The sequence below is a fragment of the Manis javanica genome, chromosome 8 (genome assembly GCF_040802235.1).
Source record: "Manis javanica isolate MJ-LG chromosome 8, MJ_LKY, whole genome shotgun sequence".
NCBI classification, from domain to species: Eukaryota; Metazoa; Chordata; class Mammalia; order Pholidota; family Manidae; genus Manis; species Manis javanica.
The window spans coordinates 2,441,742-2,453,877 of NC_133163.1; the positions used below are offsets into that span (position 1 = coordinate 2,441,742).

Genomic DNA, 12,136 nt, shown 5'->3' on the forward strand with positions numbered 1-12,136 from the left:
TGGTACCAGAGATCAAAGCTGGCACTAAATTTTGTAGGTCCTAAAAGCAGGTCTCCTGAACTCAAGTGGGGAGCAAATAATTAAGGAGAAATACATAGTGTGACTAGTCATACAGGATTAAAATATATCTATTCAGATAAAGAAAGCAAAAGGCTTATGACTTATTACTTTTAAGACAACCTAATATTTAAAATCAAAGTCTGAAAGACAACAATCTCTCTGTGCTGCAAGAATTTAATTACCTGGAGAGCCAGCCAGGAAGAGGGGACCAAACAACACAAAACACAAAACGCCCTGAGGAAGATCTGCTCTCTTATGTTCCACACAGTACCTGGCACAATGGGGCACATGTCCTAAAAAAACAACGTAAGTCATAATGCTAGAACTGGGCAAGGGCTGACTCATGGGTCAGCTGCTCCACCTTGCAGAATCCTCACGCTCACCACCACCTGCACAGTTTCGGCAGTCTGGCAGGTGCGTGGCGCTGGCTGCTCAGTCACTTGGACTATAAACAAAAGGTACACAGAGGTCTCCTCTTGAGGATCAGACACAGGTAAGATTTATTTTAACAAAAAGCTGTATGAAATAAGGAAAGCCTTGTGTGGGTGCTGTTCGTTTTCCCAGCACTAGCTCACAAAATAATTGAGGTTAAGTCCTCACCACTGGGGACGGTTGCCGGTTGGTGTCGGTTGCCTTCCCAAAATGCCTTTTCAGATACCTGTTGAGTATCCTTCCGCCCAAAGACTGAGACGCTGGGGTGTGAGGGGCAGTTCCTACGTTCTAAGAACAGAAGTCAGAGCTGCAGCCACTATAACAGGGAATTGAACCAGGGAGGGGGGGTCTGGGTAACAGCTGCCCTGGTAACTCCTTGTCTAAAATGTGAACTAGACAGAACTTCAAAGCTGCATTTATAAAAGCACATTAATAACAAAAGACCAGAAGAAATGAAAATTTATAATAAGCAGGCACATTTTGGTATTCTTAATTGGCTCTTCTTTATCTTTTTATTAATGTTTAAACCAGAATTTCCAGCCTCCTTCATTAATCTGTTGACAGATTATTAGTGTACGATCTTTTGTTTAAATGTTTTATCTGCGGCCCACTCCACACAGTCAGTCACTATTTTCAGGGCACAGTTGGACTTTCAAAGACTAGGGCTCCTTTAAGCAGAAAACATGCCTCCCCAAAAAAGTGCAATTCATAAAAACTGGTCACAATTCTGTGGCTACAGCCGTCAACTTTTGTGGCTCTTCGGCCTGTAATGAGCATATATGCACACAGTTTCCAAACAAGAAAAACAATTTAACGTTAAGTCCTACAAAATACGATGATAAAGTTTGCCAACGCTTGAAGAAAAGCACTAATAACCTTAACGAAGACAAAACACAAACCAAAAACAAAACGAAGAAATGCTGTAAACACCAAGAGCTTTTTAAATATACGTAATAATCCTGCTCCAAACAACAAGGCACGTACCGGCTTGCTCGCTGACCGCCATGTCAGCCAAAGTTCTGCCCACGGCGCGCGGCGCGACGGCGGCACCCCCCGCTCCGTCAGGCCCCAGGGGCCGGCGAGACACGGGCGGCCTGGGGGCCGGGGCGAGGCGCCCCTCGCGCGGAGGCCGCTCCGCTCCCCAACCCCCGCGCCCCAGGCGGGCCTGCCCGGGGACCCCCCTCCCGGGGCGCGGCTGCCGCTGCGTGGGACCCGCGGGCGTCCCCGAGGCGCGGCCCGGGCCTGCCGCCCCTCGCGGCCACCCCTCCCGGCCCTCCTCTGCGGGAACCCCGCTCACCCGGCTCGGCGCAGCAGCCCCGCACTCACTGCCCCTCTCGCGGCCGAGCTGACAGCCGGGGCCGGCGAGGGCGCGGCGGAGAGGAGGGAGGAGCGCCCTGCGTCCCGGCCTCCGCGCCGCCATGGCCGCAGCGACCCGCTCCCGCGACGCACGGCAGAGTCGCGCCGGCGCGAGGGGGCTGCCTTACGGCACGGTCGCAAAGCCGGCGGCTGGGAGGAGAACTGCGCGGCCAGGCGTGCGCTCTCCCGCGTCGGACGCGTGCGCGGCGGCGGGCGGCCGGACCTCGCAGCGGCCGCACCCCGGTCACGAGCGTTCCAGGCCTCGAGCAAGGCCGCTAGCGGCGGGGTCGGGGTGCGGCGCCCGGGAACGTTTCTCCAGGGCGGCAGCCGCGGAATTACGTGCGTCGGCGGCGGGCTCGCCATGGCGCGGGCGACACAGGTGAGCGCGGCGGCGACGGAGACCCCCCGTTCCGCGGGCGGCGCGGCCCCGGAGCTCCCTGCGCCCCGCCCCGCCCCGCCGCGCGCGGCCGCCCCCTTCCCCGCGGGCCATTGTGACCTCAGGGCCGGTGGGCGCGTCGAGGGGCCCGGGCGGGACTCCCGGAGCGACCGCTGCGCCCCGCCGCCGCCGGCCCCCTCGCCGGCCGCCCCCGCCCGGGCCCAGCCGCGAGCGGCGAGAGGGATGCCGCTGGGGCCCCGCCCTGGCGCCGCTTCTCCTGAAGGGCCGAGCGCCCACCTCGCCGCCGCAGCCGCGGGAAGCCGGCGCCCGAGCAGCCTGGACCTCGTCCGGGTGAAGCGCCGGGAGGGAAGGGCCAGAGGCGGAGGGGAGGCGAGGCGGCGCGCCCTGCGTGGGCCTCCGCCGCGTGTACTCGGTCCGGGCACCCACAGGGGTGGGTTTCGGCCGATTATTCACCCCGCGCCCCCCCTCCCCCAGTCAGCCGTTCGAAGGAAACCAAGAGCATGAGCAGAAAGTCGCGGAGCCATTCTGGACTCCTAACGGGAGTTGCCCCTCGGTGCGGGACGCAGGCGGGAGGGGAGCGCGGCGAGGCCTGGGCACGTACGAGGCCGCGGAGCCCGAGGCGGCGGCCGGGCCTCGAGCGGGCCTCGGCCGGGGAGGTTTCTGCCTCCGCAGGGACCATCTGAGGTGCCGGAAGTGGGCGGAGAAACGAGTTCTGTAGAAACACATACAGGAACGGAGAGGAGCGCAGAAACGGAAGCTTTCGGAGGTGTCTGCGAACCGCCGGCATTTGTCTCGCTTAGAGCTACTTTTTCCTGGAGAGACGCATAGCTCTTTAGGGCCAGTGGGCCGCTGAGGTGGTGCCTGAGCAGAATGTCTCGCATTCCCCCAAAGAGCCCTGCTGGTGCCAAAGAGCAGCTCCAGTGTTCGCACCCAAGAGACTTAGGCTCTTTCCACGTTGATAGTCACCTCGTGTTGTGCTTGTGAAGCGTTTGCTGCTCTTCCATTGAAGAAACTGGAAATGCACAGGCGCAGAGCTGCAGCTCATTGCGGCCCTGCGGTCACCCTGTTCTTAATCGCTGCTGTGTTAGGTGTACTGAGGAGAGGGGGTTGATGAGTCACGCCTCTTTCCTTCCTGAGTGTGACTTGTTTGGATTGCAAAATGACAAACCCTGTTTCTAAACATATCTTTTTAAAGTGAGAATGTTAGAAGAAGTTAATATATGATTGCCCTTCTGTAGAGACTTTGTGGTGTAATGAACTGTCCTTGTCATCTTTCAGTGCTTGTGAAACTGAACACAGCAACAGTATGGATATGGGCAACCAACATCCTTCTATTACTAGGCTTCAGGAAATCCAAAAGGAAGTAAAAAGTATAGAACAGCAAGTCATTGGCTTCAGTGGTCTGTCAGATGACAAGAATTACAAGAAACTGGAGAGGATTCTGACAAAACAACTTTTTGAAATAGACTCTGTAGATACTGAAGGGAAAGGAGAAGTCCAGCAAGCCAGGAAGAGAGCAGCGCAAGAGACAGAGCGGCTTCTCAAAGAGCTGGAGCAGAATGCGAACCACCCACACCGGATCGAAATACAGAACATCTTTAAAGAAGCCCAGTCCCTCGTGAAGGAAAACATCGTGCCATTTTATACCGGCGGCAACTGTGTAACTGATGAATTTGAAGAAGCCATCCAAGACATCATTCTGAGGCTGACACATGTTAAAACTGGAGGGAAGATCTCCTTGCGCAGAGCAAGGTATCACACTTTGACCAAACTCTGTGCGGTGCAGGAGATTATCGAAGACTGCGTGAAGGGGCAGCCTTCCCTGCCGCTCTCGGAGGACGCGCACCCTGCAGTTGCCAGAATCAACTCTGTGATGTGTGAAGTGAACAGAGCCAGAGGCACCCTGATCGCACTGCTCACGGGAGTGAGCAGCAACGAGACCTGCAGGCACCTCTCTTGTGTGCTCTCAGGGCTGATGGCCGATCTGGACGCGTTAGATGTGTGCGGACACACAGAAATCAGAAATTACCGAAGGGAGGTAGTAGAGGATATTAACAAATTACTGAAATACTTGGATTTAGAAGAGGAAGCAGATACTACCTACGCATTTGACCTGGGACAGAATCATTCCATTTTAAAAATAGAAAAGGTCCTCAAGAGAATGAGAGAAATAAAAAATGAACTTATTCAAGCACAAAGTCCTGAATTGTACCCGAGCTCCAAAACAGAATTGCAGGGTTTGATTGGACAGTTGGATGAGGTAAGTGTTGAAAAGAACCCGTGCATCCGGGAAGCCAGGAGACGAGCAGTGATTGAAGTGCAGACCCTTACCACTTACATCGACCTGAAGGAAGCCCTCGAGAAAAGGAAGCTGTGTGCTTGCGACGAGCACCCATCACATAAGGCGGTCTGGAACATTCTTGGAAACCTGTCCGAGATCCAGGGAGAAGTTCTTTCTTTTGATGGAGACCGAACCGATAAGAACTATGTCCGGCTGGAAGAGCTGCTCACCAAGCAGCTGCTGGCCCTGGATGCTGTCGACCCACAGGGGGAGGAGCGGAGTAAAGCCGCCCGGAAGCAGGCGGTGAAGCTCGCGCAGAACGTCCTCGGCTACCTCGACCTGAAGTCCGATGGGTGGGAGTACTGAGCCGCGGCGCTCTCGGGGTGGCGGCTCTGTTCTGCGCTTTACATGTGCTTCTGTGTATTTGTAGAGGGCTTTCAGGGCATCGAGCCTAAATGTGATGGATACGTGATAGTTCGATCAGTATTATGGTTTAAGCAAGTTGGTATTCAGTATCTTTCTTTTGATACTGCGGAACAGATATTATAGCACATTAACTTTTCCATTTGGATCATTATCTGTATGTTGTGTGGGGTTTTGTTTTTTTTTTTTAATCATAAAATGGAATGGGCAGCTTTTGTAATTTTTAAGTGGGCTGTGCAAGCATTAAAATGCATATATTTTAGAATCTAGGAGTAGACATGACCTCACGTGATACTAGGACTGTCGTGAGGGAGGGGAACACCTCGGTCAGGCGGACGTGGGGCCCACGCACACGACCTGCTTCATGCCGCCGGCGGAGGCGGAGGGCCCAGCTCTCACCCGCGAGGTTGGTCCTGCCCGACCACAGGCCATCCGTTGCTCCTGTTCCGGTGGTCTGCACTTTCACGAACAGTTTTTGTGTGAAAATCAGTGTCTGTATTAACTCCCAACTCTGCGTTTAGAGGGAGGAATCTTATTTTTATGTGGGACATTAAGAAAATTATGAAAATTAGCAGCAAAGAAACCACCGAGACTGCACTGAAGAAGGGGTGAAACACCAGCTGACAGCCTCAAGTTGTTTTTGTTTGTAAAATCTGAACTTACAATTCCTTAGTAATTAGTAAGGATGGGAACTTGGAAATGAAGTTAATGAACCCTTAAAAAAAAAAAAGACGTTGTATCTGTAGTAGGATAATGAAAATTGGAGATTAGTTACCAATGTCAGGTTATGCTAAACAGGAACAAAAATGTCTGAAATGTGGCATATGATGGGCTTCTGTCATTCAAGGGTGTTAACGGACAAAGCGAACACACTGGTGCCGCTCTGCAGTGAGGAGGGCCGAAGCTGCCCCAGCCCCCAGGCCCAGGTCTTCGTGGCTTGCCGGAGGAGTCGGCGGGCAGCTGCTGGCGTCCTCAGCGTCCCTCTGGGACCAAGCCTAAGCAGCGAGGGCTGCCGGGCTCCTGCTGTGCCGCGGGCTCACGGGGGCGTCGCCTGCGCCTGAGAGCTGGCACAGGCCATCAGTGCAGCGTTTCTTCTACTAAAGGGTATGCATGTTTCTGTAAATATTTTCGGGAAATTCAATTTTACGGTTGCCTGTTAATGTGAAAAAAGAATGTCCCCGATTTCTGAAGTGCCTTGATACCGTGTTGGTCCCAGGACTGTAACTACCAGATTCCTCTCCCATCATGACTCGCACAAATCACTAGAGTATGTCTTTTGAACTCTGTAGTAATGTTTTCTTCCTGAGATGCGAATTTGCATAAACTGCTGAAAGTAAGATAAAGGAATAACCCTGGCACCTGAAAGACGGTAAAAGTGTGGCCCTAAACACATATTCACTTTGTCCCAGAACCGCCTGATAATTAAGAGCCCTTGCTATATCTTTGCTACCAGAAGTGTTCTAGGTGCACTGGATAGTGGAGTTGGGGGGCAGTTGGACTTTGGGCAGTGAGCCCCCCCCCATCTGTACATCCAGCCCCCACAGCTGGGGCCTCTCTCAGTGCACGTCCTTGTGGCCAAAGTCACATTGGGATTCGTTTTCTGTACCGTAATTTTAGGGTGCTCTCCAAGTCCTGAAGGGTTCTGATTCAAGCACTGCCTCAGTCATACAGCTGGGAGGTCAAAGCTGTGCTGACCTCAGGCCTGTCCCGCAGGCTCTACTTCATTCTCCACTTCAGATTTGAAAGTCATTTCCTTTAGAAGTATCCATTCTTTGCAAACAGGTCTTCCGCGACCTTTCTCCGTAGCTTCTACAAAGATGCCCTTACTGCCATCTGCCAGCCCTGTGAGCTGGGGCTAGACCCCTCCTCCCCCGTCGGCTGGATTGCTCATTGATACCTTGGTCATCAAGATGATCAAATCAGCCTTGAGTGACTGGAAAGACCTGACATTTTCAGGCTGTTCCAGTGCCCTGTACCTGCTTGCTCTACCCCGTGATGAGCCCTGGTGACACCTGAGGTAGTTTCCCGCCACCACCCCCCCCATTGGGAGCTTCTTGTCTGTGTTAATATGGGCAGCCACCTGTAATTTTAAAATCAGGCTTATAACGTTGTATCATGTTTTTATGCTCCTGATATGAAGAGAATCTGTAATAGAAGTAAAACCTACCCCCTAAAAATGTTTGGCCGTGGGTCTACATTAAATGGTATAATCCGTGTTCATGGAAAAAAATGGCTGGGAATGTTTGCTTTCTTCCCCTACATTCAGTCAGCATTGCTTTCAGATCACCATCCCGAGAGTCAGTCACCCTATAATGAAGTCGGTATGAAAATAAATTAATATGTCTACTAAGTATAGTTTAATGCTTTATTTTACTAAAATGCCTTGGTTTATTATAATTTAGTATGTTTGTTTTTCTGATTTGTTTTACTTTGCCAATTTTTACCTAATGTTTGAGGGTCTAAGCTTATCCTGTAGATGCAGGGGTTTTTAAGCAAAGCTTTTTAGCTTTGACCTCGCCTGGTATTTTTCTCTTAAGAATAGTTGGAGAAACACTTGCCATTGATCTTGATGTATAATCCAGCTGTGTCACCCATGTGTCAGTTCCTGTCCCCTCAGTTGTATGACTGTTGTGATAGTATGTCAATCTGGTATGATTTTTAAATATACACATTAGTATACCCTTAATTACTAATGAAATAAAACCTCTTAGCTTATCTTTGCTGTGGCGAAAGAAGAGAGTCTGAGGTGTGGGTTCTGTTCTGATGTTGCACCTTCATTCACTGTATGACTGAGTGTCGGGGTGCCAGAGCGGGCCGGGCCTGGGAAGGCGGGCTCCTGGGCTCCTGCGGGCGGCCCTGGTTTGAGGAGGCAGCGATGCAGAGCACGGACCAGGGTCCAATTGCACGTGAAGGGGCATCTGTTCCCTCTGAAACGACCCAGGAAGGGTGGAGGCCAGAGATGGGCCGCCACACCCAGGGGAGATGGGTCCTCACACCCTTCTCCTCCAGGAGGGCACCCACAGGTCCCGAAGCCGGCCGTACTTACAGTAGGAGGAGAAACTGGAAGGGGTTCCAGAAGGACCTAGTCTCTGGAGGAAAGGGTTATGTTAAGATGTGCTGTTGGAACTCATCCTACAGAGGTGCTGCGTCTCCGGCCGAGCAGTCCCTACCCGCAGCTTCCTGCCCAGAGTGTCCTGTGCACCTTGGGCGGTCCCTCATCTACTGCAAACCCATTACGTGGTAGCAGGAGCTTGTTTTTTTTTCTGTTCCTGGCTTTTTCCTACAAGCGATTTTCTGTTGCCATCTCTGCCTGCTTATATCTAACAGGTGCTCCAAAGAGATGTGCAGACGGTGCCCTCAGCTTTGCAAATGTGTGGCAAGCAAGCACAGAAGCAAAAAGAATTTGCACAGTTCAGAAGTGCTCTGGGGGAGAGCTGAAATTTTCTCCACGCCCTGCCGCACAGAGAGGCACGATGCCACAGCGGGCTTCGGCGGCTTACAGACAGAACCAGAGTTCCCCGAGCTTCTGTGTGTTTAGTGCTGTGCCAGTGGTTGGGAAATACCCACCAGGCTGTTAGGCAGAAGAATAGATATGAGCTGGGTGGAGAGAGAATAGGGCTAGTAAAACCCACTAGGTGGGTAAAACTAGAGGGCCGGAAAAGACTCACAGGCCTAATGAGTTAATCCATTAAAGCTCAAATGGTCAGGAGCAACTAGGCCTCAAATGTTTGAATATTCCCCAGATAAAAGTCTCTCAGCACAGCCCATGTCTTCATTGTGCCAGTTGGATCATGCCATGTAAGGTCTACTTCAGCCTGCGGTTAGACCCGGTGATTCCTCACTGAACCTATGTGCTGGTTTTGCTCCCCCAGCCCCTGATCAAGTACTGCGGCCTGGGCCAGAGAAGCGCATGACCGATGCAGCCGGCACGCCCAGCTAGAAACAGCGTGGGGAAAACGGGAAAGATGCCATCTTAAAGCTGAAACTGCATTTTAAAACCCAGTTAAGAAGTAAGGTTCTTGACACACTCTTTAGCAAACAGACAATAACAGCCCGCCTTGGGAGCAGGGCAGGCGGTCCTGATGGATATGCTCCCAGATGGAAGCTGCCATCCTAGGAAGGAATCAGCAGTAAATTTCTTGTGTTAATTTTGCAGAATTACCTGGATAATTACTGATAAGAGAAGAGACTTAATGTCTCATCAAAGATGAACATTTTGGGACCACTTACAAAGTCTACACCCCTTAGCCCTTTGTCACATTCCTGAAAAATCCTTAGAAGAGGGAACCCCCAACCTTTCAGGACCCACCTCCCTCTGAGGTCACTCACGGGTCTGCACTAAGTGTGTAACTTTAAAGAAAACTTAAACCTTCCCGTGCCTCTTCCCCGAGGTGGCCCACACTCCCCTTGCTCCCAGCATGCACCTTTTTGCCTTAAATAAATTTCTCACTGCTCAATTTACAATGTTTTGTCTGCGCCTTTCCAGAGGTAAGTGTCTGTTACTTTGCTTTGTCATTCTAATCCTCCAGATTTCAGCCCAAGCCTTCATTCTGTCCTATTTCACGAAGGTAGGGAGGGGCTGCTGAGGGCTCAGATCTGGGCTTGCAACTTACTGTCACCCCCCGGGGGGCACTGCAGTTTACGGCCCTGCTCTTTAGGAGCCTGCCTGAAAGTCTCCTTTCTTTGCCTCTAGGAAGTTCACAGATCATCTCGCTCCATCCAGTGCTCTGTGGCTCCCCGAAATCCTGGGGTGGTGGGGGCTCAGTTCCCACGCCGCGCAGATCCGAGTGGACCCTGGACGCCGGGTGACACTGGCTTAAGGAGCTGGCAGGGGCTGTGCCCCATGCTAAGCAGCAGTTCAGTGGACGCCCTTCCTCACTGACCCGTCCTTCCCTGACACTCGCGCTTTAATGAATCCCTTCCTCACCTTGTACTCTATCATCCCAAAGGCACCACACCTCTTTGAGGCAGTAAAGGGCACGATGACCCAGCCACTCCAGGTGTGTCCGGTGCGTGAATGCCAGGACATCAGGAGAGCAGCAAGGTGCTGAGTGGCTGCTGGAGAGCGAGCAGTGGACACCACAGGCCAGGGAGGCTGAGGGAGGGGGCTCGGTTCCCTCGAGGCTGGTCGGAAGCAGGACGGGACCCCTGGGGTGGGCTGGGCAGTGGTGCCGCACGGGCTGAGGGATACCGGGCTAGGAAGCTTGGCTCTTGCTTCCAGGGTGCAAAGGTGCTAGCAGGGGTGCAACTGAGGCCCAGTGCAGGTCTGAGGTCACCCGGGTTCGCGCATGTTGGGTGGTGGCCAACATGCTTCTGCTGTAATTTTGACATTTCATTTTTCAATCTGTCATTGGTTGAAACTTCCTATGTGCCTGGCCCTGTACAAAACATGTCACATGCATGTTTCACTCTCGGAACCATTCTGAGGCAGGTTTGGGCACCACCTCTATTTCACAAGTGATTTGCACACTCAAGATCACACCCAAGCAGCAGCCCGAGGCCACACGGCTAATAGGAAAGGCAGAGAGCTCATCTTGGACAGCAGGACGCCGCACAGGCCCCTGCAGTCCGCCGGGAGGGTGTGCTCCTGCCCACAGGGCTCTGCGCTCCTGGAAGGGGTGCCGTCTGGGCATCGAGCTCTATAGAAGCTCGCACACTTGCTGGCCCTGGAGGAGCAGTTGGGAGCTCAGGCTGGAGTGCAGGCGGCTGAAGTGGAATCTCACTGAGTTCCAAACATCAGTAAACCACAAGTCCCTTTTAATAGAAAACGTTACAAGAAATAGTCTTGATACACCAGCATCTTACTCTGTGCCAGTCTTTCAGTTGTGAATTTTAACTGGAAAAGGTATATCCTTTCAACTTACCCCCAGACTGAAGTCGCTATTCCCCTTCCTAGGACTCGGAGATCTTTCCAAGTTGCCAGCGGCCGGAGACTCTGTGTGAGCATCTCTGTGTGACTCACACTGTCCTATACCTTCTTCACTCTGTGGTGGCAGCAAATGGCTGGTTTAATCTGTGTGGTAACCCTTTAAACTCTTGAGCCATTTCCCTGCAGACATCTGGTTCCCAAAGAAGCACTGCTAGTCTCTCTCCGACCTGATGGTCCTGCCTCGTCCCCCAGGGCACCCAGGACGTGGAGCTGGGTGGTCCTGAGTGGCTCCGCCCAGCCTCTGTCGGCCCTGCCGCCTGCATCCCGAAGCCTTCCCGCCCAGGCCTCTGTGCCTGCCCCTTCCCCTGATGGCTCTCAGGGCCCACTGGCTCATTTGTCACTCCCTCCCCAGGCTAAGGTGCCTTTAAAGGCAGAACCATCTCTTCATCCTTGTAGCCTCCGGCCCTGGCAGCAAGTGGCAAACAGACAGCTTTGGATGAACTCCTCTTCAGAAATAGTGTCCTCTGCTCCTGGCAGATAATCTATATTCAAAACAACTTATTGAGTAAGTGAATAGGAAATCTCAGATTTTAGATGCTTCATAAAGTTTAAAGTCAGCTGCCTTTTTGCTTATCAGGATTCAAAGGACCTTGGTCCACTTACCTGCAGCCAGGATCTTGGCATCCTGTCAGGGTCTCACCTTATGCCCACCTTGCCCCCTGGGTGGGACTGGACGTGCCCCGTACCAAGGCCCTCATGGTGGGAGGGCAGGTCAGGTGAACACATTGCCCCCTCCACCTCCGACCAGCTGCCCTTGGCCGAGCACCCTGCTGGGTGAGAAGCCGAAGGGACACGGGAGGCTCCCACACAAAGGAGCCCCCACAGCACACTGTGGCCACCCCTGTCCCTTCATCTTCCTGGCCAGGCCTCCCCCTCTCCACCTCAGGTCACTTGGGTTCCCTGGGGAGGGTGCAGGACAGAACTACTGCCCCCTGCTGCCTGGCCACAGGTGGAAAGGTGGCCTCCTGATGGCTGTCCCTGCAGAAGGGACCAACTCGCACGCTGCTCCTGGGTCCTCAGCACGTCCAGGCCTACCTCTGAGCAGCCAGCAGCCACCCCTGGCTTCAGAATGGACCACGTGAACGCAGAACACAGTGTGAACCAACAGCAAGTGCTGGCCGCCAGATTGGCCCACGCAGCTGGTCCAGTCCCGCTCCGCCATCCGCAGGGGCTCCACAGCGGGACCATCCACTGTCTCCAACCAGGAAGACGGGGGACTTTGTTCTTCCTACATCTTCAGTACCTAGAACGGCACCTG

The 12,136-nt window shown here is 53.2% G+C and overlaps 2 protein-coding genes and 1 long non-coding RNA gene across 5 annotated transcripts in view; 2 read left to right on the plus strand and 1 right to left on the minus strand.

Moving 5' to 3' along the window:
• Nucleotides 1–1,926, minus strand: part of COA8 (cytochrome c oxidase assembly factor 8) — a 31,146-nt gene extending 29,220 nt beyond the window's left edge. For both annotated transcript variants that reach the window (XM_036991445.2, XM_036991446.2), the window contains exon 1: nucleotides 1,790–1,926. In XM_036991445.2, the coding sequence (XP_036847340.2) occupies nucleotides 1,790–1,912 (123 nt within the window). In that variant the 5' untranslated portion in view covers nucleotides 1,913–1,926. The remainder of the gene's footprint in view (nucleotides 1–1,789) is intronic.
• On the plus strand, nucleotides 445–7,684 carry LOC140850682 (uncharacterized). Its single transcript, XR_012133633.1, has 2 exons — nucleotides 445–553; nucleotides 5,797–7,684. It is a non-coding gene; the product is annotated as an uncharacterized lncRNA (long non-coding RNA).
• On the plus strand, nucleotides 1,911–9,944 carry BAG5 (BAG cochaperone 5). 2 transcript variants are annotated; one of them, XR_012133632.1, is made up of 4 exons: nucleotides 1,911–2,227; nucleotides 3,524–6,053; nucleotides 8,822–8,959; nucleotides 9,643–9,944. XR_012133632.1 is itself a non-coding variant. In XM_036991444.2 (2 exons), exons 1-2 carry the CDS (start codon nucleotides 1,911–1,913, stop codon nucleotides 4,890–4,892), a joined length of 1,686 nt encoding a protein of 561 aa, XP_036847339.1. In that variant the 3' UTR covers nucleotides 4,893–7,684. The 2 variants fall into 2 exon arrangements, 1 of the variants encoding a protein (XP_036847339.1); XM_036991444.2 differs by lacking the exons at nucleotides 8,822–8,959; nucleotides 9,643–9,944 and having other exon boundaries at nucleotides 3,524–7,684.
• The last annotated feature ends 2,192 nt before the right edge of the window (nucleotides 9,945–12,136 follow it).